Here is a 27175-nt window from a genome sequence, read left to right as displayed (position 1 = left end):
AAAGCATCAGGACCGAGCAGTCGTGATCTCTGCTTGAATTCCCAGCACATACTCAGACGCTTTTATGCACTTAAGCTGATCAAATGAGCTGTGTGTGTGTGTGGAAATCCTCTTCCATAGCTGGTCAGCATATACTTAAATTAAAGAGGCTCGGACCAACTGTATAATGTCTGATTGTGTGCATCTGTTCAGGTAACCTCAGTAGCTTAAACGCCCACTGTGACTGTAGGAGGACAAGCAGGCTTTCTGAGTTGTAAAGAAAAAGAGAGAGAGACTGATGGAGTGGGATAAAGAGACCTAGGGACAAAGCAGAAAGAGAGAGATTACTCTAATCTAGGTCACAGAGCATCGGGAAGCAAATACACTCATTTACCCATGATTCACAGCATGCTTTCTGACATGTTGTGCCGTCTCTCACACCGTCTCCTCATTATTTAGCTCTTTCCCACCATGCTGTTGCTTATCAACTCTGTCTTCTTAACAAAAATAAATCTCTTTTGGGTTTTCCAGCTAGCTCGCTCTCACGTGTACACCCCACAGGACATGTTAATAGTTAATATCTCTTGCAACGCTTGTGATATGAGTTTCTCTGTAGCTGAATTATTCACTGGCCTGTGATGGACATCGGGCTTAAAAAAGAAGAGTTGCACGCTTTACACACAGCACTATAGACACAATGTTTATTTTATTTCTGTCAGCTTGCAGAGCTTTTCCAAACTGCCAGTTGGAGCTTAAAGCAACTTAAAAAAATGGTTTATTTTACAAGTGACTTAGAGTCAAACTTGAGTTTTTTTTACCGTTTCTAAATCTACTCAGCAGATCTCCGGGGCAGCACTTTTAGCTTACCAACACAGCAAAATTCCTCTGGCCCACACAATCAGCTTTTGCTTGGCCCCATTGCCACAGTAAAATACTGTACATGATTGGACCAAGTCGGACTAGGGTGTCCGCAGGGTCTTAAACAGTATTAAAAGTTAATAAATTAATTTAGAGATCTTTAAGGCCTTTAAAAAGTATTAAAAAGTCTTAAATGCTATTTTACAAGGTATTACATTTTGTATTACTATACTAAAGTTTGCCTGAATTTAATCTTTGAAAACTGCGATGATGTGTAGTTTTTTGGAAATGGATAAAATCCTGCAAGATTTGACATCACGCTGTTTTGTTTACTGCAGTAACCAGGGAAACACCGTTATTCCTGCAGTTCTATAGGCGCCACCTGCTGGATTAGCATTTTTATTCAGTATATGAATAATGTAATAGTTTACGATCAGTATTGAGTAAATATACTGTAAAATAAAATGTCGCAGATAAAAAAAAACTATGCTTTAGTCAGTTATTGTGCTTAAAAATGTACATTACGTGCCCGACCATCTGTCTTTGTTTTGGTATTTTTAACTTTAGCTAATTATATTTCAGCACTCGGGCATACCTGTCAACATCGGGATGTGAAAATAAGGGATATGCCCACCATAATAAGGGATTCCCCCTCCTCCTTTAAAAAAATCCACTAATTACTAAATATGTTCATTTGGAGATGTTTCATTGTAATAAACAGTTAAATGGTCAGTATTATGTTTATTATTATTATTATTATTTACAAAAGAAAAAATAAATAGTATAACAGCAGCAAATAAATTAGCAAACAGTTTAGCTTATTAAAATGAATAGCTATCGTAATGAAATAGAATCAAGCTATCAAATCTCATTAGCTGTTTCTTCACTGTGTAACTTACACATTCTGATTGAAGAGCAAAGAATAAATCTTATTTATTTAGATTTTTTCCTTTGATTGCATTAACTAACAGAGGTGTCACTTTAAAAATGCACACATCTAACGCTATAATGAAAGCACTCGATTGCTTTCCTAACTTTTTATGCTCATTTAGGACAAAATTAGTTGTGTTTGAAAAAACCCCCACAAAGATTGACATCTTTAGATATTATTACTATTAATCATGTGTTTATGTCTGTTTAAACGCACCTAAAACCCAGACTTTTGTGCTTCGAATTGCAAGTACAGAATCCGTTTGGGAAACAGCGTCTATTTATCACTATAAAGCGTGTCAGCTGACAGTCAAGCACCACTATATGACTGTTTTGAGGATTGCATATGAAGGGGAGACAGCAAGTGTAATGAAAAGTAAAGGGAATATCGCCAATTTTTCTGTTCATTTCAAAGTGTTTTCATGCCTAACATACATAGACTTTGTGCGATGTGTATGAAGAGCGAGGAGGGATCCAGAGGTGAGAAGGGTGCGTGGAGGGAGAGGTGCAATTTCCAGGAGATTATCACTCGCTTGCGGGCATTATGAGTCCCACAAATGCATATAGACTCCCGGAACTTCCAGGAGATTTGGGATGTCTGAATATCACGTTTAACAACTATAGTGAGACGCGATCCAGCGGTACAACCTTGATAAAGACGTGCACTGCTCTTTGTCTCTGGAGCTCAGAAGTGCGCGTGGCTTTGTGTGTGTGTGGCTTTGCAGTGAGCACCACTTATGTCTGTGTGTGTGTGGGTCTGTGTGTGGTCACGTCAGCGGACGGAGGGCTGTTCAGAAATGCTAGGTAAAACACGGTGTGGATGTGGATCATTTTCGTCCTAAAATGCTATTTTAACACTAAGAGGTCGGCGATGCCGACTCAGCACCGTGTTTTCTATTGGCCATCGACGATGGACGATGACATTGTCTATCGGCCCAACCCTTGTTCAGATGCAAGAAATAGAAGCTGTTTCTAATATATCAATTTCAGGTGGTGGTTAAAACAAAAACTTATTTTAATATGGAAAATATTCCTTCTATCTAATTTAATTATTAGCATATTAAAGGTGCTGCATGTAAGTTTGACACCCAGTGGTTGAACTCTATATTGCACTCCTGGTTCAAAACACGCAAGGGCACACTGCATTTGGTGTCGTCAATCTGGCAACCTGTGCTTGTGTGTGTTTTGAATCAGGAGTGCAATACCTAGTTCACCCACTGGGTGTCAAACTTACAAATTTAATGAGTTATCTTCCCAATTTAGTCAGTCATTGATTTTTGACAGAATTTCCAGTAGGTCTAATATGATTTTAAAGGAAGTCACTCATTCCCATGAGTATTGGACTGTGTTTACCACAGATGAGCAGACGTGTGTTTATTTAACCTGTTTCTACCCTTACACCCAGACAGCAATAAAAAAGCTGTGCCTGTGCTTTAATTGTGACTAAAATGATCTCTCCATACATGGATAAACAGTTTCTCATCTGAGTAGGCTTTCGTGTTGTTTTGGTATGTGTATGCGTTTGGGTGGGTTGTATTTAGAGTCATAGTTGCTATGGTAACAGCAGAGTTGTCCTCAGGCCGGTCTCATTCATAACGAATAAAGCTAAAAGCATTAAGAATGGCATAAGCCACAAGAAGAACAGCTAAACCTAACAGCATGGCATAAAACCTTTTTTAGCCCTAATACACACGACGCACAGTATGACCTTTATTAGAGCGCTGCTGAAAGGTGAAGTGTGTAATTTTCGTGTCACAACATAACTGTAAAAATAGCTGAAGACAATGCAAATGATGTTTTCCCTATAAACTTGCTGCTATGATGTCAGGAGGAGGTTGAGAGTGGTTTGTTGATTGTCGCTGTGTGTTTGCAGAGTGGATTTTGGCTTGTTGCTTAAGTGGTTGCTAAGATGTTGGTTATGTCACTAGACAATAGTCATCTTCAGGCATACTTTGTGGGATTATTCTTATCATTCTCCAAGAAAAAAATAATGTCTCCTCAGCAAGCCACATAATATCTTGTATCATTAATTTTTTAAAACATAAACACTTTAAGAATTAATAAAAAGCATTACTTCTAACTGATCAGACTGGACTGATATGGAGTGATGTATGGAGCAAAAACATTGTAGGTGGTGTTTGGTGGCTGTTTGATTGCATTCAACCACCAAGTCCAAGTGAAATGCAAAATTACAATGGTTATTTTGCTAGCTCACAGTGAATATGATCACATGGACACCAGTAATCTGATTTTAATATGATTAAGACAATACTCTGATTAAAAGTCTACCATGTAAACAGCAATATTTGATTAATTAATCCGATTAAGGTCATAATCGAACTAAACAGAAATCAGATTAAGGCATGTGGAGTTTAGTCGCATTATTGAAGTGCAGTATGTAACCACTGCAATTTAAACTATTACTGTCGTGTAGGATTTTCACTGCATTTTGCGACAGGATAGTCTATATACAGTACACAATGCTGTTTGACACTATTGTCTGCACCTACCGAGTCACTGAAGAACCACACACTCCTGCATTGTGAAATGCAGAGGTTTTTTGTCCATACGGCATGTGGTATCAATTTGACGTTGCGTTATTATGTGTTAATTGAAACATGTAAAATGGGATCATGAAAGAAACATTCAAAAAGCAGCTCATGTAGACACCTTAATCATATTATTGTCTTATTCAGATTAAGGAAAATAATTTGATTACAGATGTCCATGTTAACAGTAATTGTTTCTGTTACAGCCATGCCAGGCTCTCGGTTGTTGCTAGATCAGATACGTTTGCGACCGGTAGTTAACGAGAATTATTTCTATTATTTATTACATTTCCCATTTATTTTATTTGATTAACGTCTACCCCCACCCCAACCCTAAACCCAACCGTCACAATAACATAAAAACAGTAGTTGTACCGAGTATTATTTATGCTTTCTATTAAATTACCCAATAAATTGTATTTTTTAACACCTACTTCCACCCCAACCCTAAACCCAACCGTCACAGTACTGTAAAAATATAAATTATTGTTATACAGTGTCATAAAAAATGCTGCTATATTGATAATGTTTTTTGCCATATCGCCCAGCTCTAGTTAAAAGTCATTAGGGGTTGTTATATGATATTTTAAGTACATATACAAAAGTGAAAAGACAAGGAAAGAATATCATGTTTATGTGGGTTGGGGATCATGTACAGTAAGGATTATCAGGAAATGAACAGGTGGATAAGTTGGCAAAAAAAAGCAACAACAAAAAGAAATATTGAAATTAATGTTAAGTTGTCAAAATCAGAGACAAAGAGTGTAATATGGAGAGAGATAATGAATAAGTTAAGACATATGTTTTCAAAACTGAATAAAGTAGGGGTAGTAAGGAACGAGAATATGATTAGAAAAGAACAAGTAACTATAAGCAAAATGAGAATGGGACATAGTAATTTAAGTAGATCTCTTTTCATTATGGGAAAACATGAAACAGGATAATGTAATCAGTGTCAGGAGCATGAGACATTGGAACATGTATTGATGTCATGTAGTAAATTTAAACTAGAAAGACAAGAAATAGTAACTCAGCTGATAAGTTTAGACAATGCAGAAATAAGTTTCAGAAGTATATTAGAATGTGCAGAAGAACAAAAAGGAAGGAAGTGTTTGATGAATTTCCTAAGGGAAACTGGACTGGAAAAAAGGATATACATTAAAAGGAAAATAGTACAGAAGGGGGCAGTAATGCAACAAACACAATGCCAGCTGCTGGTAAAATCTAAAGAAGAAGAAGAACACTCAGTAGCTTGCCGCAAAAATCGCTAGGATTCATTCGAACTGCGTTGCGTCATCGTGGCGTGATAAAGGCTGTCTCATTTTTTTTTTTTAATTCGAAGTTTCCTTCAAATGCAGCCTTAAAATGCATCCTTTCCCAGGTAATGAAGGACCCATCCGATTTGCAGCCTTGAACATCCCAAGAGTGCACGCTGATTACGACAGAACGTTTTTGAAAGAAAACTCCAGTTTTAAATGTATGAATTTGTTTTATTTTACTTGGAGAGCTAAACACGTTAAACAACAAAAAGAGTATGACGTGTCTTACTTAAAAGTGATTTGTATGTGTACATGTATGGATTAAAGGAAATATATCTCCAGCTTCTGTAAACCTTGTTTTGCTTAAAATAAGTTTTAAAATAATTTTAAAAAAAGTAATTGCAAATTTTTTACCGCTTATTAACGGCAGCTGTTAGTAGGTGATGAGATCTATCCTCTGTATGCCAGATTGTTCGAAGAACTCACCTTTTGAAGTCTGCATCCTTCGGAGAATCCAGCCTCTAAATTGAGACCCAGCCAGTATGTCAGAACTCATACGCTGCGTCCGAAACCGCCTACTACTCAGTAGGTACTGCATTTGAATTTCAACATACTTCTCGGCCGTTAGAAAAGTACGTTCTATACAGTATGAATGTGAAAAGGATAAATGGAAATCGGACGTACTACATCTGCCATTTTGTCATGGTCACGTGACCTACCTGCGTCAGTTGTGTTGCCTTACTTCCATTCATGAATTCTCTCACGGGGCATTATGGGATAGCGCAGCGTGCATGGGATGCACACTTCAGAATCTCGCCGGAAGTAGTAAGTCATCCGGGTACTTCTCACCTACTGATTTTCGAATTCTATGAATTCGGACATACTACTCGGCTCGCATACTGATTTTAGCGTACTATATAGTATGGAAGTATGCGGTTTCGGACGCAGCCATAGAATTTGAAAAACAGTATGCGTGAAGTACCCGGATGACTTACTACTTCCTGTGAGATTCTGAAGTGCGCATCTGATGCACACATGATGCAGTGCGTGAGAGTTCATGAACCGGAGTGAAGCGACACAACTGACGCCGGTAGGTCACCTGATTATGACAAAATGGCAGGTGCAGTACGTCTGAGTTCCATTCATACTGCTCACATTCATTCTGTTAAAGCATACTTTTCTAACAGCAGAGTAGTATGTTTAAATTAAAAAACAAATGCATTACCAACTGAGTAGTTGGTGGTTTCGGATACAGCCATAGTCTGACTGCATTGCGAACAAAGGACTATACTGTGCTCAGTGTCTATACTTATTCCAAATGTTACTTACCTCTGCTTGTATCCTGTAATCTCCAGTATCTTCCTCCTTTCTCCTAGTGTGGTCTATCCTGGTTCCCCATCTGGTTGTTGTGTGGTCTCCGTGTCTGGTCCCCGTAGTTCTTGGTATTCGCACAACTCCATCTGGTCAATCCAACATCTATTCAGTCATTCATTGCATGTGTTTCTGTTTATCTGCCGTCCTGCAAAATAAACTCTTTTATCTATTTCCCATCCTTGTTCAAGTCCTTCTGTGACTGTTACACTGTAAAAAATGACTGCACAAATAACAGTAACTTTTGGTTGCCAGTAAGACTAAATAAGTGAGCTGTAAATATATAATTACAATTTTCAACAATATAATTGTAATTGTTAATGTACAGTGCAGCGGTAAGATCAGTTTTACTGGCAATTAATGTTGCAAGTAAGTTACTGTAAATTTTACAGTATTTTTTTACATGTATTCTTAAGGTAAATAAAAATTCCACACACCTCGAGGTTTTATTTTTTTATTTATATTTTTCAGGGTTTTCACCTTTAATGGACAGGACAGTAGAGAGTATTGAAAGGAAAACGAGGGCAGTAGAGAGGGGAAGGATTAGCTTAGGACCTCCAGGGAGAAATCAAACTCGGGTCGCTGTGAGCACCGGAGTGCATGTGTCGCCACACTAACTACCACGCCATTAGCGCCAACCACCTTCAGGGTTTTTAAACATTTACAAGTACAGAGTATAAACTGTATCCACCATGACTTTCAGGCTTTAATTTTTTTACCTAGATGTTTAGCAACTAGCTTATTACCTTCCAGCAGCATTACATTAATTATGATAGCAACATTGCAAACAATGCTAACATGCTAAAGCCCATTGAAAAGATAATAGCAAAGTTATTGTTTTGATTATTTCATATTAGCAGCTTATTAATAGAGTTTTTATTGCTGTCAAGTGGTAAAAAACATGCTAGCATCAGCTAAAAGAACTGAGTAGTAAAATTAGCTTCACTCACAATAAATAAAGGCAAATATGAACCCACCCCACCAAAAGCTATTTTCTTTTATTTCAGGATAATCCAGACATCACATTGTGCCAAATCTCGACAAGATTTCCTCTTGCACGGACACACACACACACACACACACACACACATTAAAGCACACAGTGTAAACACAGGTCAGATCATACCATGTAGTGCATTAGGTAGGTTACACCTGACAAGGCTTGTTCCAGGTGTGTGAAGCAGTAATTTGAGTCTTGTCGTCACCTGTAAGCACACACCCTAATAACCCTGAATTTACTGTTTCTACGAGCAGGTTTTTAAAGCTGGCTTGTGGATCTTATGTATGGATGGACAGATAAGAATGAACTGAAATCCCTGTTGTGTCTTTCCCTTTGTCACTTTCTGTCCATCTGTGTTTCCCCCAGTCTGTTTTTACATTCTCAGCAGAACAGGAAACCATGTCATAGAGTCGAAGATTTAGCACTGGAGAACATGACATCATCCAAAGGGAAAGGAAATGTCTCTCTGTGTGTGTGTGTGTGTGTGTGTGTGTGTGTGTGTGTGTGTGTGTGTGTGTGTGTGTGCGTGTGTAAAGAGAGACAGAAGTGGATAAAAGTGAAGGAGGGCTTCAGTACAGTGTGATACAGTGTTGGCAGTTGTTGAATAGTGAGTCACCATCTGGTGGTCTCTCTGTGTGTGTGTGTGTGTGTGTGTGTGTGTATGGGCACAATGGAGAGATAGCCGTATTGTGTCTTGAGTGAAAGTCATTGTGAGCTCTGATGTGTCATAGTGTTTCAGGGCCAGTGATGCAGCACACCGGAGGGAGGGAGGATAAGAGTTTCTCAAAACATTGTTGTCAGGGATAGTTAATGAACAAGAAGTGTTCATTCTCACAGTCAGTAAATTAAAAACCACTTTAAGGTACCATCTCTCTCTGTTTTTTGTCCTCAAACACACACTCTTCCTGGACACACACATTCCTGCTCTACATCCAGCTTTTCCAACAGTCTGAACAGCTGGTGTTGATGTCTGCTGTACAGCAGGTCACTGAGGGACTGGATGGTTCAGTTTCTGTTGTAATTACCTTTACAGAAAATGCATAATGGGAAACCATTAAGATCATGTTCCTGCAGTTTCTTTTGAACTTCTTTTCATCAAGGAAACCTAAAAAAAGTAGATCACAATTTCCAAAAAAATAATAATGATAATAATAATACAATATGATACAATAATATACTAATAGAGCATACTACAATAATAACAACAACAATAATAATAATAATGATAATAATAGGGCGTTACAGTTGGTCATTTGGCATTTCTGTGTGGAGTTTGCATGTTCTTCCAGTGTTGGTGTGGGTGTGTTTGAATGCAAGAGTGTATAGGTATTTCCCAGTGTTGGGTTGCGGCTGGAAGGACATCTGCTGCGTAAAACATATGCTGGATAAGTTGGTGGTTCATTCCCCTGTGGCGACCCCTGATCAATATAGGGACTAAGCCAAAAAGAAAATGAATGAATGAATAATAATAATACAATGTTAACTTTAAGTTGCTGTAACTAGAAAAATTAAGCTACAGTAACTAGAACTATGAAGTATCAGTAGCTAAAATGTTGCTGTAACTAGAACAACTAAGTTGTATTAACTAAAAAAATACATTAGTTAGAAAAATTTGATTGCCATGACAGAAAATGAGAACTAGAAATATTAATTTATGATAACTAGAAAAATTAAGTTATAAGAACTAAAAAATTAAGTCATAAGAACAAAAAATAAGTTATAAGAACTAAATAAATAAGTTATAAGAACAAAAATTAAGTTATTTGAACTAGAAAAATTAAGTTATGAGAACTAGAAAAATTAAGTTGTGAATTAGAACTCTTAAGTCATAAGAACTAAAAATTAAGCTATGTAAAATAGAAAAATTTTGTTATAAAAAAAATTGGCTATGTGAACAAAAAAAATTAAGTTATGTGAACTAGAAAAATTAAGTCATAAAAACAAAAATATTTACCTATGTGAACTAGAAAAATTAAGTTATGAGAACTAAAAAACTAAGCTATGTGAACTAGAAAAATTAAGTTATGTGAACTATAAAAAATTGTTGCAGTAATTTAAAAAATTACGTTATGTGAACTATAAAATTTAGGTTATAGTTACTTGAAAAATTAAGTCCAAGCAACTAAAAAAAGGGGAAAAATGCAAAAAAAAAAAAAAGTAAATAAGTGTAACGACTGGGGTGGAGTGACAGGAGACAACAGGAAGTAAGATCCAATATGCAGGTTTATTCAGCGTCAGGCAAGCAGTGGTCATACAGGTGCAAACGGGTATATGTGGACAATCCAGAATCGTAATCACAGTACAGGCAATAGGTCGTAAGGCAGGCGGCTAAACAGGATAACAGGGATACAAGGCTAAGGTCTAACACGGAAAAACAAGACAAGGAAACGCGTTGTAAAGTCACACTTGGGTAAACAAGACTCGGCAATCAGGGTGAGTGAATGAGTGGTTTGTATGGTATGTTATCAGTCTCTGACAGGGTTCAGCTGGTGAGTGCAATCAAGCAGATGAATGAGCATGGGTGTCTGGGAGCAGTGCATGTATGAAAATGTAGTCCTGGGAAATGCGGAAGTGTAGTCCTGGTGTTCGTGTGAGAACCAGCGATCGCTTTCCAGAGATCGCTGGTTCTCACACGAACACCAGGACTACGTTGCAGCCACTGTTTTGCATCGAGTTGTTTGCCTTCACGTCATGCATTTAAAATCCTTTAACTAATGTTAACTAATAAAGATTTAATGTGTTATCCTTATATTTTAAGTTAAGTTAATTTTACGTTAAATGTTAAGATAAAATAATTTACATATTTCAAATAGAAATACGTTTTGAACATTACCTTAGTCTGAATATTACGGTTAATTTGACCATGTAAGATTAAGAGGCACAGTAATAAAGTCCTCTTTCAAACTGCTTTGTGAAAGTAAGGTTTTGAGCTCGGAATGTGAAATACTGTAAATGTTACAGGTTACTGCTGAGGGGTCAAGGGCTTAATGTAGTTTTCCCATTATTTCCCTTAGTATGTTGTAGGGCTTACAATATATCTCCAAAATTATCGTTATCATGATAATAATACAGTATATGCATTATACTTATTACAGACGTCTGTGATAAATTACATTTAATGTATACATTGGTTGTTTATATAAATATAACCAATCAGATGGGTTGTTACTATCTTTAGCCCCGCCTCCCCAGTATTTGCTACTCTGCTATTGGTGGGAGCGTTGCAAAGCTGTGAGTGAAAATAAATACTTATGGCAGGAGTTTAGACAAGAGAGGAAAATGACCACAGCTAATCAGAGTCAGAATCTCTGTGGAGGTTTTCACTCATTTATAGTGTTTTAAAGACTACATGTTTGCATGTTGACACCTTTATTTACCATGAATTAAAAAAATAAATATATAAAACATATATTGTGGTTTACAAAAATAAACACTGCTTTTATTCTAGCCAAAATAAAACAAATAAGACTTTCTTCAGAAGAAAAAAACATTATAGGGTATACTGTAAAAAACTCCTTGCTCTTTTAAACATCTTTTAGGAAATATTTGTACAAGAAAGTAAAAAAATCATGGAAGGGCTAATAATTTTGACTTCAATTGGATTTTATTATTGTTAAATAAATAAATGATTTAAAAATATAGCTAATAAAATAGCATTTTTGTCTAGGAAAATGTTATATACTTAGAAATATCATTATCACAATGCTCAAACAACATTGCATATTTTTCCAGTATCATGCAGCCCTAGTCTGTTGTCACTTACTTATCATCATCACCACCATTCCCATTTCAGATTGCAGATGAATCAAAAGAGCACATTTACTTAACTGACTCCGTCATTTACTATTGTCCATTCTTTCTGAACAACCCTCAAAGAGTCATATACAATATAAGCACACACACACAACCCCCTTCATAGCTACATGTGATAGAACAGTCTGTGGATGCTAAAAATATCCCATGGTGCAGCTGGGTTCATGCATTACTTATGGGAGTTGACTCTTCTTTCGCTATTTTCCCTCTTTTTTTTGCTTTGAAAATGCTCTTGAAAGAAGGGCTTGTTCAGTGGCTTTCCTCGTGAATCCGTACCGTTTACTGTCAGCGCTTAAGCGTGGGCCAATCTGGTGTCTATGGGATTATAATAAATATTTTTTGTGTTATCTCTTTGGAAATCTTTCCCCTTCAGGCGATGTGTTGAAATGAGCTTGAGCTGCTCATGTATCATAAGCAAAGCGCTCTCCATCCTGCGTAATCCCACTAGATTACACACTCTGCTCTCTTTCACACTCACGGCTTTAACTCACACTAATCAACTCGCTTGTCGGGATGTAAGAATGTGATGATCTTTCAGGATTTGTTGAACTGGTGTTTTTAAATCTCTTTCATCAACACCATAAATGGCTTTCTTTGAGATTATGATTAATTATTAGGTAGATATTATTTTTAGGCATGCTCCTATCGGTCGGCCGGAGATCGGTATCGGCCGATAATCGCATTTAATGACTCAATCGGTACTCATGAACCGATCACAAGTGTTTGTTTATGAGTTTACAAGCAGAGGAAGATGCACATAAAACCTACATTCTGTGTTATACAGTTGAAGTTGTTATTTTTTTCCCCCAGTTTCTTTTTAGTGGAGAGAAGGTTTTTTCAACACATTTCTAAACATAATAGTTTTAATAACTCATTTCTAATAACTGATTTCTTTTATCTTTGCCATGATGACAGTACAAAATATTTGACTAGGTTTTTTTTTTTTTGCTTAAAGTGATATTTAAAGGTTTAACTAGGTTAATTAGGTTTAATAGCCAGGTTAGGGTAAGTAGACAAGTTATTGGATAACGATGGTTTGTTCTGTAGACTATCAGAAAAAAATTATCTTGAAAGGGCTAATAATTTTTACTTTAAAATGGTGTTTAAAAAAATCAAAACTGCTTTTTTTCTAGCCAAAATAAAACAAGTAAGACTTTCTCCAGAAGAAAAAATATTATCAGACATACTGTGAAAATTTCCTTGCTCTGTTAAACATAATTTAGGAAATATTTAAAAAAGAAAAAAAATCAAAGGGGGGCTAATAATTTTGACTTCAACTGTATATTAGGGCTCCAAAATATATAATTTCCACATTGATATCGCAAAGTTTGTGTCCGCAAGGTGTGTGTTCCCATTCACATCGCAGGATTTGCAATGTTGAGTTGAGACTATAGTTGATCAACAGTTTAAATACATTTGAGATTTACAGAGTCTTGCAAAGTAAAACCATAACAAGAGTAACCAAAACTATCATTTACATGAGTTTAAAGGCTTTTCAAGAGAGTTCATAGCGTTTGGGCACAATAATGTACAACATTCATCCAATTTTCTTCAGCTTAGTCTCTTATTTATCAGGGGTCGCCACAGTGGAATGAACCGCTAACTATTCTGTTAAATGTTTTATGCAGCGCATGCCCATTCAACTGCAATCCAGCACTGGGAAACTCACATACACTCTCATATTCACACACATACACATACACTATGGCCAATTTTGTTTATTCAGTTCTATTATACCACAGGAAATCGGAGCACACACGAACATGGTGAGAACATGCAAACTCCACACAGAAATGCCAACTGACCCAACCTGGATTCGAACCAGCGACCTTCTTGCTGTGAAGCGAAAGTGACCGTACCACCATAATGTACATTTGTTACATTAATGAAGAATAATGTTACTGAGTTATTAATACAGTAAAGATTCAGTGTTATTTTACATTATTCAATTTCTGTACCTGGATACTGTTTGAATCTCTAAAGAACCATAAAGCACTGTTTATTTTACTTTTTCTCTCTGTTGTAATTTTTCTTGCTTGCAATTTATTTATTATTTTTTAGACATCATTCCCACCCTATTCTAAATTAATTGATTTTTTTCCCCAAATAGAGCTATTCAAGCCATGTGATGAAGCTGTATTGATATCGCAATATATATTGCAGAAAAACAAAATATCGCAATGTCGGATTTTTACAACATCGTGAAGCCCTATGTAAAATCATTTCAAAATGTCATGTTTTGGATAGTTTATGTTGCCTCATGCTCACCAAGACTACAGTAAATATACGGTAAAACAAGAAATATTCTCTGGATTACGTTGAATTACCATTCAAAAATGTCGAATCAACAAGAACTTTTTAAATGTTTTTGAAAGATTTTATTAACGCTCCTCATTGTATATGGATTAAAAAACACAGTAACTTTGATCTTTTTCTTTTGTTTAATGTAATGATTTATCATCTAATTCATTTTTAGGCATTGCATTTTTAAACATTTCACCAGAAAAGTCTCTACAAAGACAAGATGTGTTCAATTCATACTGTTTGTGCTTTTGAACTAATCACATTCTCTCCTTTTTTTCAGGTGACATCACACAAAAGGGATACGAGAAGAAGAGGGCAAAAGTTTTAGCGCCCTACTTGGCCCAAGCGCAAGGTAAAGACTACAGAAGCATCTAAACCCTCTTCCCTCCATCTTTCCTTCTGCCATATTATCTCTCTCTCCTTGTTTTGCCGAGTCCTCCACTGACTCATATGATAATGTGGTTATGAAACATCTTCTCATGCTGTTCCTCTTGAGGCTGAAGGGGTTCCAGAGTCCCTCTGCTCTGCCCTCTACTGCTCATCCATAGGACTGCAACATGAAAAAACACTTAATTAACTGTCAATCACTGTAATAAGGGAATATAGTATATAATGATGATTGTTGGTCTGAAGTCTTTATTATGATAAAGAGATATAAGTGGAGACTCCTCTTCTCATCTCTTTCCCGTTTCTATCATCTGTCTACTGCATTGATTGAAAGTGTCTGCAAATTTGGGTACTTAAGTGTGGAAGGATATAGCTGCAGCTCTCACATCAGTATATTATCATTTTTGTGACACTGTACAGCAATAATTTCTAATTTTACTGTATTGTGAGGGGTAGGTGTTGGGTTGGGGTAGGGGTAGACTTTAATAAAAAAACATTTTATTGGTAATTTAATAATTAATATAAATAAACTTCCAGAATGAGCTATATCCCTTATAGCAACAACCGCACATTTGGATATTCACACACTATTATTGACTCTGCAGATTTGGCTCCGCCTCCAGCCTATGATGAGCAGTCTCCTGGTCCAAGCTCCGCCTCTGCTCCTGAACCCGGCCCGTCAAACTCGTCGTCCTCCTCTTCTCGTCATCGGCGCACTCGGAGACCACACCGGAGCGGCGGCACTAGAGATGAGCGCTACCGATCAGGTTAGATGACACATTACATGCTTTGTTTATGTGTTCTTAAAGTTTTTGTCTCATGTAAATAAAGTGCTGTGTATTTGCCACAGAATTTTGATATTAGTGCCGCACCATTATTGCCAAAAATTGAAACCAAACATTATTTAAAAACTTTTTTTTTTAGTTACTTAGATTATGGTTGGTGTTTTGTCATTTTTAATGTGCATACATCTCCTGGATGTCTGATTTTTCTCATGGATGGCTGAGCAAAATTCAAAAATCACAGAAAAACATTTATAAGGTTTGTTCTAGGGGTTCATCATTTTAGTAGTGTTGAGGTTTCCCATTTGAAGTGCCTTGATTGGGTATCTATAACATAGATTTGAAGACATTAAAATTAAAAGTGGTACATAAGATTGCGAATAATAATGCATATGTAGGGGGCCAATCACACCGAACACCTTTTTTCTATCTAAGAACCTGAGGCACACCGAAGTGCGCTGCTTTTTTCATATCACTAGGCAATGACTGTAATTTTTTATAATATTATAATATTTAATATTTGTGAATTTTCAACATTTACAAAGATCAAAATAAATAAACAAAGCACACAGGATAGGAAAATAAAGCACACTCTGAGAAAAAGAAAAAAGAAAAAAAAGGGCAGCTATACAGTTGAAGACAGAATTGGCCCCCCTGTTTATTTTTTCCCCAGTCTCTGTTTAATAGACACAAGACAAACAAGAAATGGAAACAGCACATTTCTAATCATAATAGTTTAATAACTCATTTCTAATAACTGATTTATTTTATCTTTGCCATGATGACAGTAAATAATATTTCACTAGATCTTTTTCAAGACACTTCTATACAGCTTATAGTGACATTTAAGGGCTTAACTAGGTTAATTAGGTTAACTAGGCAGGTTAGGATAATGAGGCAAGTCATTGTATAATGATAGTTTGTTCTCTAGACTATCGAAAAAAAATGTGCTTAAAGGGGCTAATAATTTTGACCTTAAAATAAATTTTAAAAAATTAAAAACTGCTTTTTAAATAATAAATAAATAAACATATTCAAGAACAACTCCAACGTGATATTGAAGGGGCTTTTTCTGTTATCCAGTTTTATAAAATACATTTTACTAATTCTATTTTTTATATTCACACTTCAGAAAAACAGCCTGTATAAACACATTCATTGACATTCTCCCTTTGTATGTGTCTTCAGAAGGGGAAAGCCCCGCCCATTAATGACGATTTCTCCCTCATTAGTATAGACAGCCCTGAGTGAGAAGCGGCCATCCACCATTAGAATTTTTGCACCATACATGCTGAAAAAAATGTCAGTAATTAGGAGACATCATAAGTAATGAGTTTTAGGATGTGAAAATTAACACTGTAGTCTCAGAGTACCTTTTTTTGAGACACTTCTTTTGACATTATTGACTTTTTCTGTTTTTTACAGAGATAATTTTAGTCCTGTTTTAAATCTGCCGCTTTATACTGACACATTTATAGCTCTGCCCTCTTTTGAAAAAAGCATCTCGTTTGAATTTAAAGCAACAGTCGCCAAAATGGCACAGTTTAGATCAAAACCTAAAAGTTGCAGTTTCAAAGAGTTATAAAACATTTTTTTTGGGGTATGATGAGCTAAAACTTCACATTCACACTCTAGGGTCGTCAGAGACTTAGTTAACATCTTATAATAATAGGTCCCTTTTAAGCAGACTAGTGTTTTAATGGATTTTGCTGTATGTTTAATGGCTATTTGTGACTGTAGAAAGTTACAAATAAAGTTATAATTTATGTATTGTAGTTATAATGCAGTGTCTGTGTACCTGTTACCGGAAGTAGTCTACTATCTGTACATTACATTAAGGACCAAAACGGAAACAGGATTTGTTTTTAAAATTTTATTGTGTTTATTCTTAAACAATTAAGTGTATTCATTTTTTTTCTGTCAAATAAATACATTTCTGTTTCAGCTGAAACGTTTGGAAGCTAAAATTTTGGTGCATCTCAAAAAAATATACAGGCCTCGTTCTTTCATTGATCGGACAAACAGGGAGTCTCAAATGAATGCTAGAAGCTGCAAGTTTATATGCAGGATTGATCAGACAGACTGCAATGTTTATAAAGTTTAACAGTCCTTTCGTTACTTTGAGAAGTCAGTCTTCATGTTGTTTACTTCTGGTGGTTTTAGCATTTAAAACCAGTACAGAAATAAATAGCACACTTCACCTTAAAAACTGGGTTAATTTGCTTTTTGCTTGAGATTTATGGGCTGCAAGGATTACAGAGTGTCTGCAGATGGTAATATTTGCCTGTTCTCTGACCACATCCTTGTAAGAACTGTTTAGTCATCTGCCATGGCAGTCGTACATGGACAAAATGGTCGCCTTAATGAAATGTGTCACTGTGGATTTCTGCTGCTTTGTGGTAAGAGAACGATGGCAGCTTACTTATTTGGTTGTAGGTTGTTTGTTCGGTTGCTTGCCTCCGATGTGATTCTATATTTTACTGTCCTGCTGTTGTCAGAGCAGTCCTGTGGATTCAGTCAGTTCATTTCACACCCTCATTTATTTTCATGGCCTTATTATAAAAACATCAAAGGGAAAGTTTACCCAAAACTCAACATTCTGTCATCATTTGCTCACACTTGAACACAAAAAAAGATATTTAGAAAAAAGTACAAACTGGTAACCATTGACTTCTATTGAATGTGTTAGTTTTCTTGACTGAGAGTCAATTGTTACCATTTTCCAACATTCTTCAAAATATCTTTTTTTGTGTTTAACATAAAAAGAAACTCATAAAGGTTTAGAAACACTTGAGGGTGACTAAATAGTGAGTACTATTATAGTATAACAGAATAGTGCAGTATTATATATAACAACATTAATAGTGAGTTCTGTTAAATACTATTCCTTTAATAGAACTCTGGCTGGTGACTGCTACTGGTTAAGAAGCTTTTCTTATGATGAAAGGGTACTGATTTTAATGGAGGTGAAGTCAATGTTAATGGGATTCCAGTTAGTCTTCCACTCTAAAGCAAAGCATTTAACCCTGTAGTAACTGCTAACATCTCACTAACTGCAGAGTTCCTAGGATAAAACGATCTGTTTTTTCTTGTTTATTTTTGTCAGATATCCACACGGAGGCAGTTCAGGCAGCGCTGGCCAAGCATAAAGAGGAAAAGATGGCACTGCCAATGCCAACTAAACGTCGCTCCACATATGTGCAATCCCCAATTGACAACTGCACTCCACCAGGTAATATATAGAAGCACCAAATAAACCTTTACACTTGTAATATACTCCACAAATACAGATAAACTTACAGAACTACACCACTAAATCATATGATTAACAGCAATCTTATTTTTATTAAATTTTTAAAATTATTTTGTCATTGTTAATGTACATGTTAATATTTTATTATAAAATTAAAAACATTTTTATTTTATCTTTATTATGTATTCCATATTTTCTATAGAATTAAGTATGCATATATTAATAATAACCAAATTATAGAATTAAGTATGCATATATTAATAATAAACAAATTTATTTCAATTTAATTATTACATTTTATTCATTTATTTAATTATTTAATTAATTTAATGAATAAGAAAATAATAATTTTAATTATTTACTTTATTGTTATATGTTTTTTTTATTTGTTTATATTTGTATGTGTTTATATTTCATGTTTATACATTAACAATTACATTTAAGCCTAACTAAATCTTAAATAGTACATACAATTAAATTAAGAAAATATATAATTTTTAGTATATTAAACTGGTAGCAACAATCATTGGTAACACTTTACAATAAGGTTGTGTTATTTAATATTTGTTATTGTATTTGCTAACATGAACAAACAATGAACGATACATTCATTACAGTATTTGTTTACGTTAGTTAATGAAAATGATGTCACTCATTGTTGGTTTGTTACCTCATGGTGCATTAACTATTGTTAACAAGCATGAATTTGTATTTTAATAAAGCATGACTAAATGTTGAACTATGATTAATAATTTGTATATGCATTGTTCATAATTAGTTCATGTTTGTAAACATTATCTAATGAAACCTTAGTGTAAAATGTGACTCAATCATTACTGATAATGATATCAAACATTAGCTTAATATTTTAGTATTGTGATGACCACATTTAGCATTGCTTGGAGGAAAACTGTGATTGTGTTTCAATAATTTTCCTCCAGTAATAACTAAAAAATTTTGCTCTCTGTCAGACTCGTCCTCTTCGTCTGATGATGAGGCGGTGTCCAGTGAAAGTGCAGGCCCTCAGCAGTCCTCAGACACTTGGATTAACAGCTCTCTGCACGGCTCTTCCACCTCCTCCTCTGCCTCCTCTACGCTCTCACATGGCGAATCTCGACCCACCCAGAACCCTCAGCCTCAGTCCCAGCAGCTGCCACCTCCACCCGCTCCTGCCCACCCGCCACACTCACACTCGCAACCCTCCGCCCTGGCAGAGGCCTTCGCCCAGACACGCATTGGTGAGCCATGCTTGACCCTAACATCTTTATCACTGTATATCATTTTTATGCACATGACTGCTGGGTTTCCAATTATGGGTCACACTTTCAGTTTGGAAGTTCAATTCGATAATACTAAAAGAAATGATTTCTGTGTAAAACATAAGACTGTGTTAACACAAATAATCCATATGCTCAGTGATATTTGGGTGAAAAGTATATTGCACTTTGTGTTTTATTTTTGATTTTGTTCATCCTAGTACCCAGCAGGCACACAACGTCTGCATGACGTCAAATTAAAGTTGTACCCCAACATCGTGGGGACGTTGCATTTTGTTTGGAAATGAAAATCAGGTAGACATCAGAACTAAATGTCAACAATCATTGCTAACATTTTATTGGTAACACTTAAGATTTTGATTGCTATACCTGACGAATAAATGTCAGTATTTGATGTCTTTATGACGTTAATGTAAGATGCTGGGTCAACGTTGGAATTTGGTCACTTTCCAACATAACCCAAAGTCAACCAAATATTAACATAATTTGATGTCGTTATTGGACGTAAAAATTACCTAAGACACAGGCTAGACATTGAATTTTGGTCACCTCAGGTCACAACCTAAATCTGACCTAAAATTAACTTCTTATGACATTGTGTGCCTGCAAGGTAGCCTTTAAAAATTAGATGTATTAACTGTGTGGAGAAAAATGGCACCACATTGCATGCCAAAACAACATGTCAAAAATGCAGGTTTATTTGATGTCAAAACTTTGACGTACATTTGACGTCCACACACTGATGCCCTAATTGCATCCAATAAGAAATGCTTGGTTATTTAAACCCAAATTGGGCCAATTATGGACTAACCCATACTAGGGCTGGGCGATTTGGCCTAAATTTCACCAAAATCTCAGTTAATTGAACATTCTAACTCGATAACGTTTAATGAATGATTAATTAATTATTCTATTTTTTTAAATGAAGGTTGCATTACTTGATTTTAAAATAATTGAAGGAAACACACACTATCTACTATCTATGATTATTTATTGAACATTAGCATTGAACAACTGAAATTAAAACCCACATTGCCTAAAACAGTCAAAATTTTCTTATAAAATTGTAATGTAACAAAATAAATTATTTTCAATGTTTTTCATATTAAGAAAATAAAGTAGTATCTCTTCTAAATAAAATAACTATTGTATATCCTGTAAATAATATAGAACAGTGCATTTCTTGCATCTTCGGTAAACAAATATTTTAATGTAAAGAAAAATTTGAATGTAATGGAATATATGCCCCCTCAAGGCATGTCTGGTGCAGCTTCCAATCATCATCAACGAAGTGCAAAGCTAGGCTCAAGAATGGATCCATCGTCCTACTTGACCAGAGATCATATGTGGCTGTGCCGGACCATATAAATCAGCCTTAATAGAGTGAGGTTACGTAACTTCACACGCGATGGGGAAAGTAATCGGAAAAATCGACCTTGAAAATTTAGATTGATTATAGTTTCTGAATATTGATTTCAATTACTTTTCGATTTATTGCCCAGCCCTAACCAAAACATTGGGTTAAATTTAGACCTATTAATTTGATTAAAATAAAATGATATTAATTACAAATTTTAATTAAAAAATTTAACCCAGCAGTTGGGTTAGTCCATATTACAGCCAGAACTGGGTTGAAAAACCCCAACATTTTTTAGAGTGTAAACACATCAAACATCGATTACAGGACTGTCACGGCCCAGCATTAAACTTCCTTAAACTGTGTTACACCCATAATTTATGCACAGCATCATGGGACATGTGAATACACATTTATTCATTTGTAAAATTTGGTTTCAAGTTTTCCTTTTTAATTATTGCTTAACCAGACATTTTTTGCAAGTGCATTCTTTGCTTAATTCTTTATCTTTTATGTTTTTTTTTCTGCCATATGTTTATTTTCTGTTCATCATTTGTGACTGTCAGTGCGAAGGATAGGAAGAGGTAAAACTGAGTGTTAATAATCTTTCACCTTGCCCTGTGTGTCTAAGATTTGCTGTGATTTATGAATATTATCACATGCCCCAGCATCAATCCTCTGCTCCACCTTTGTGTTTAAAGCATATGAATGATTGGTCCATCCATACAAGCTGAAGAAAAATGACTAAAGCTTTATAGTGATGCGGTTGAGCTTGTAATGTGGTTCAGGACTGATCATCCATACCTTAATCCACATCTGATCCCAGACTGTTTATTTATAGAGTGTGTTTTCCTGCATATAACATATACCCTGAGTGTGTGTAACATGTCAACAGGTGTAGGCAAAAACTGTAGACAGTAGGGGTGTAAAGATGCACACAAAAAATACAGCTTGGTGCAGTCTTAAGCTTGGTAAAGCCTAGTAAAAGTTGGACACCAGAAGCAGTTGAGTGCAGGCCAATACCTAATTTGACATTGATTTTTATACATTGCTAAGTTATGCTAATAGATGCGCAATGGTGATGTCGGCATGGGTACCCTCATAGAAAACAGTTGTAATGGAGGCCAGCTAGCGAAGTGCTTTGCAGGTAAACCTCACTCCTCTGACCTCAAAGATGCTAGAGGCCATTGTCTGTAGCCTCTTGTTAGAGCAACACACTTACATACAAAGAATCACCAGGTTCGAACCCAGTTCAGAATGGGATAGGTGCAGTAAGCATGGTGGGTTACACGTGGGGACTTGTCCGGGATGGGAGTGAGGTTTAGGGGGGTGAGTGTAATGGAGGCCAGCTAAAGTGCTATGCAGTTAAACCTCAATATTCTGACTTCAAATGGTACTCTAATGACAGACGGTAGAGGCCATGGTCTTTAGCCTCCTTGTTATAGCAACCAACTTCCATACAATGAATCGTCGTTTCGATCCCAGCTCAGAATGGGATGGGTAGAGTAAGCATGGTGTGTTACATGTGGGGGCTCGTCCGGGATGGGAATGAGGTTTAGGGGGATGAGTGTAATGGAGGCAAGAGAGCGAAGTCCTATGCAGGTAAACCTCACTGCTCTGACGTTAAAAGGTGCTCTAGCCCTAAAGGCCATGGTCTTTAGTTTTCTTGATGAAGCAACCGACTCCCATAAAAAAAATCGCTGGTTCGATCCCAGCTCAGACCATGCAGTAGGACCGGTGGGTTACACAAAGGTTCGAATTCTAAAAGGCATGCTGTGGCATGGCACTTCATGCTTGATGTATAATGGGCTTTTATTTAGTCCATTTTAGGGAAAAAAAGTGAAATTCTTTATCAAATAGTAGTATATTGAATAGGTTAAAGATCTGTCTTTAATTACACTACTGTGTCAAGAAGGATATTTCTGCAAATGGTATAAATGAAACAGACAGCCCTATTGCAATATTTGAACATTTCATTTTGTTATTTTAGGCTAATATATTAGAAATATTTACAGGAATACTCGTCTATTTAAGTTAATTTAGTAATTTAATAAATCCAGGCATTTATTGCTTGAATATCATAATGAAATGTATGGCATTTTAAATAGAATAATTAGTTTTTTATTAAAAGCAACAAAGCAAAAAACGTCTTGTCCTCATTGGGGATGATGTTTGCTAGTCAAATTTCATCCACACATCAGCTGAAGACATCAGCTGTCTTCCATTGACCTTGAGATTAAAATGAACAAGCTTGCAAAAAGACGTTTTAGACAAATCTCTACTCACACAGTGGTTTAAACCTCAATGTATTTGTTTTGATCTCATGTATACCCACATTTGTTTAAAATGCAGACTCATGGTCATGCGAAAATATCCCCAAATTGTTTGTGCATAGAAAGTTCACACATACAATTAATGTCGCATGGTTATTCCATTTTCTTTTGGACTTATACAGTTGTTCGTTGCACACAATCAATAGTGTGTTTGACAGCAAAGTTGAGAAATATTATTGAAGAAACCATTGAACCAATGAACCATTATTTCAGTCTTGAGTGCCACATGATCCTTCTGAAATCAGTGTAATATCCTGATTTAGTGTTAAATAAACATTTCATATCATTCAGTTTAAAACAGTTGTGCTGCTTAATACTTTTGTAGAAAAATTTAATATTTTATCATCTTGGAAAAAGATGAAACTTTGAAGAATATCATTTATATTTTAAGTCTTTTCTATAGGTTGTACTGAATCTTTTGCCTAATAAACAAACAACTCTTAGAGACTAAGGCTACCTAAATCTTAAATGAGAGTCAATTATACCATTTAGATGACATTAAACCGATTTTTTTTGTTGAACAAGCTGGCGTAAAGCGGTCATGAACCAATTATACATCCAAAAACATCATTTGTAAGTAATAGACTATTCCTGTCCTGTTTGGATCTCATCATCTAAACACACAGTATGAATAGTCATGCCAGATTGTAGGCTCAGAAGTAAAATGCCTACTGGTATTATGATGTCGTCAAGGGAATTTTGATTTGACAGTTCATGACCCCTTTAAAGATTTGATGATGGGATTCGAGTGATTAATCTGTGTTCTTTTGGAGCAGATCCAGTTGGAGGAGTCGGGCCTCCTGAAGTGCCATCACAAGCCCAGGCCAGAGGCTCTCGTGTGGATCTGCCGGCCAATGCTGTGGTGCGAGGCATGAGTCGAGGACAGAGCCGCTCCAGCATGATGGAGACAGCAGACGGTACTGAGAGAGAGTGTGTGTGTGTGTTAACTGGTTTTAGACAAACTGGCTTAATGACGTTGGTATGACCGAGGTATCACAAAGTTGAGGTGGTTTATGTGGACAGGTCCTGTGAAGACCTTTGAATTATGCACTTTTTGTGGATGTTTGATGATTTCTAAACTGAAAAATGAAGAGAGAGTGGGACATAGTGTAGCTCCTCCCCTTTAAAAAAAAACAGCCTATAGTGTTTTTGTTTTATCACCACTCTGCCAGTGAGAGTGGTTGAGCTCAATCACATCAAATGTAGAGTCTTAAAGGGGAGGGGCATGTCAGATACCGGAGAGCATTTGATTGGTCACAATTTAATGAAGATCTAAATTATGAGGTGACGTAAATAAAACCGTTGATTCCTTTAGGCGACATTGACAAACTACAAGCTTTACATGTTTATATGAGTTTTATATCTCGTAATAAACCCAAATTTTGTCACTGTTTTGGTGCGCACTAGCTTATAGATATCCTAAAAATTAACAATACTAATACTAACATCCAAAAAACTTTATTTTAATTTCATCAGAGCTTTAAAAATCATACTTAAAGGAATAGTTTACCTGATAAAAATGAAAGTTACTAAATAATTTACTTACATTCAAGCTATCAAGCTATTTATGTGCAGTCAGAATTATTAGCCTCCCTTCAATTTTTTTTTCTTTTTTAAATATTTCCCAAATGATGTTTAACAGAGCCAGGACATTTTAACATTATGCCTGGTAATATTTTTTCTTCTTAAGAAAGTCTTATTTGTTTTATTCCAGCTAGAATAAAAGCAGTTTTTCACTTAAAAAAAAACATTTTAGGGTCAAAATTATTTGCCCCTTTAAGCTATTTCTTTTTTTGATAGTCTACAGAACAAACCATCGTTATACAATAACTTTCCTATTTACCCTAACCTGCTTAGTTAACGTAATTAATCTAGTTAAGCCTTAAATGTACCTTTAATCTGTATAGAAGTGTCTTGAAAAATATCTAGTCAAATATCATTTACTAACATCATGGTAAAGATAAAAGAAATCAGTTATTAGAAATGAGTTGTTAAGATTATTATGTTTAGAAATGTGTTGAAAAAATCTTCTCTGTGTTAAACAGAAATTGGGGAAAAAAATAAACAAGGGGCCAAAAATTCTGGGGGCTAATAAATCTGACTTCAGCTGTGTAGGGCTTTCTTCTTTAAAAATGAACACAGTCAAAGTAGTTGTACATTTTAGCCTACCTTCTTCCATGCTGTATAATTGTTATGCTTAAAAGCCATAAGGAAGGATGAGGAAACGACAGAAAAACCTTTTAGATATTTAATGAACTAACTGGAGGCACAACTAAAGACGTTCAGAATGGATGGTAATCCTGTGAGCTGTGTTTATATGCATATGTGTCTTATTTCAGGTGTCATATGTCGTATATTTCAGTTGCGCATAACTTACATTCGTAACATTTAACAAGTCAGTGATTTAAGTTTATAATTTAAAAATGAGAACTATATATTTTTCAAAAACACATCAATCTGCTTCATAAAACATGCATTAACACTCTGGGTATGGATTTATGTGCTTTTAGAAAGCTTCAAAATAAAAGTCACTGCTCAACATTGTTATTTAGGATGCAAGAGCCAGAGGTATAGGGTAATTTATATTATTTGGGTGAACTATTACTTTAAGGAGTCTTTTGACATTGAAAGTTTGTCACAATTTTTTCTGCGGGGGTTGGTTTAAGGTAGGGGTTCCCAAACTTGGTCCTGGAAGGCCGGTGTCCTGCATATATTAGTTCTAACCCCAATTAAACACACCTGAACTAATCAAGCTCTTCCTATGCATACTAGAAACTTCCAGGGAGGCGTGTTGAAGGACGTTGGATCTAAACTATGCAGGACACCGGCCCTCCAGGACCGAGTGTGGACACCCCTGGCTTAAGGCGTAGGGTTATAGTAGGGTAAAAATAATTAGCAGGTTTTCTCAAGGGCTGCACAATATATCTTTTCAGCATCTGTATTGCAATGTGATGCAAAGATACATTTTCTTGAAATTAGTAAAACAATTAAGACTGTGTTCAGTGTAATTTTGCGTTTGATTATTAAGGTTTACTACCTGAATACTGTTAGATTCTCCAGAAAACTAAAATCGCAGGTTATTTCACTTTTATCTTTGCTCTTTTATATCTAACTTTGCTTTATTTTTTAAATAATATTTATTGCACAATTCACTACCATACAGAATCATTGCCAGTCATTTTAAATGAACAACTTCTTTCCGAACAGAGCTTTTCAAGTTATCTGCTGAAAATATATTCAGGTCACAATACATATTGCAGAAATCTAAATATGGCAATAGCAGATTTTTCCAGTATCATGCAACCCTAGTGTTTACGTTATAAATTACATTACGCTTATGGAGTGTCCTCATAAACTACCAAAACCAACCAAATGAGTGTGTGTGTGCACAGGAGTTAAAAAGAAAACATATGTTTGTAGTGTGCTGCATTAGACATACATACTGTACTTTCAAAATGTATGTCCTTTTCATAACTTTCATGCTTCAGAACTTTGTGTTAACATCTCAGTAGAAACATGTATAAAGTCTTACTGAATGCTGTGTTGGATTGCTTCATTAATCGCATCCCGTTTCTTTTTTCTTTTCTACCTTTTATCCACTTGTGTCATGTTGCTTTTCTCTGTCAGTGAGAAGAGTAGGCAGAGGTAATGATTGGTCTTTTGTCCCATAGGTAGCCTTTAATCCTGTGTGTTCGTGGTTGTATTTCGTGTTTGTTACACAGA

At 35.7% G+C, this 27175-nt stretch overlaps 1 protein-coding gene across 7 annotated transcripts in view; it reads left to right on the top strand.

Moving 5' to 3' along the window:
- dip2bb (disco-interacting protein 2 homolog Bb) overlaps window positions 1-27175 on the top strand; it is a 74768-nt gene that overhangs the window by 8654 nt on the left and 38939 nt on the right. For 2 of the 7 annotated variants that reach the window (XM_021471826.3, XM_021471823.3), the window contains exons 2-8: window positions 14344-14415; window positions 15056-15217; window positions 18339-18464; window positions 19457-19723; window positions 21686-21703; window positions 24229-24369; window positions 27080-27097. In XM_021471826.3, coding sequence (XP_021327501.1) covers window positions 14344-14415; window positions 15056-15217; window positions 18339-18464; window positions 19457-19723; window positions 21686-21703; window positions 24229-24369; window positions 27080-27097 — 804 coding nt within the window. The remainder of the gene's footprint in view (window positions 1-14343; window positions 14416-15055; window positions 15218-18338; window positions 18465-19456; window positions 19724-21685; window positions 21704-24228; window positions 24370-27079; window positions 27098-27175) is intronic. The other 5 variants (XM_021471827.3, XM_021471825.3, XM_073954378.1 and 2 more) reach the window with 3 other exon arrangements.

The sequence above is a fragment of the Danio rerio genome, chromosome 6 (genome assembly GCF_049306965.1).
Source record: "Danio rerio strain Tuebingen ecotype United States chromosome 6, GRCz12tu, whole genome shotgun sequence".
Classification (NCBI taxonomy): Eukaryota; Metazoa; Chordata; class Actinopteri; order Cypriniformes; family Danionidae; genus Danio; species Danio rerio.
The sequence above is the reverse complement of the archived record's forward strand: the minus strand, read 5'-3'. Positions and strand labels throughout refer to the sequence as shown.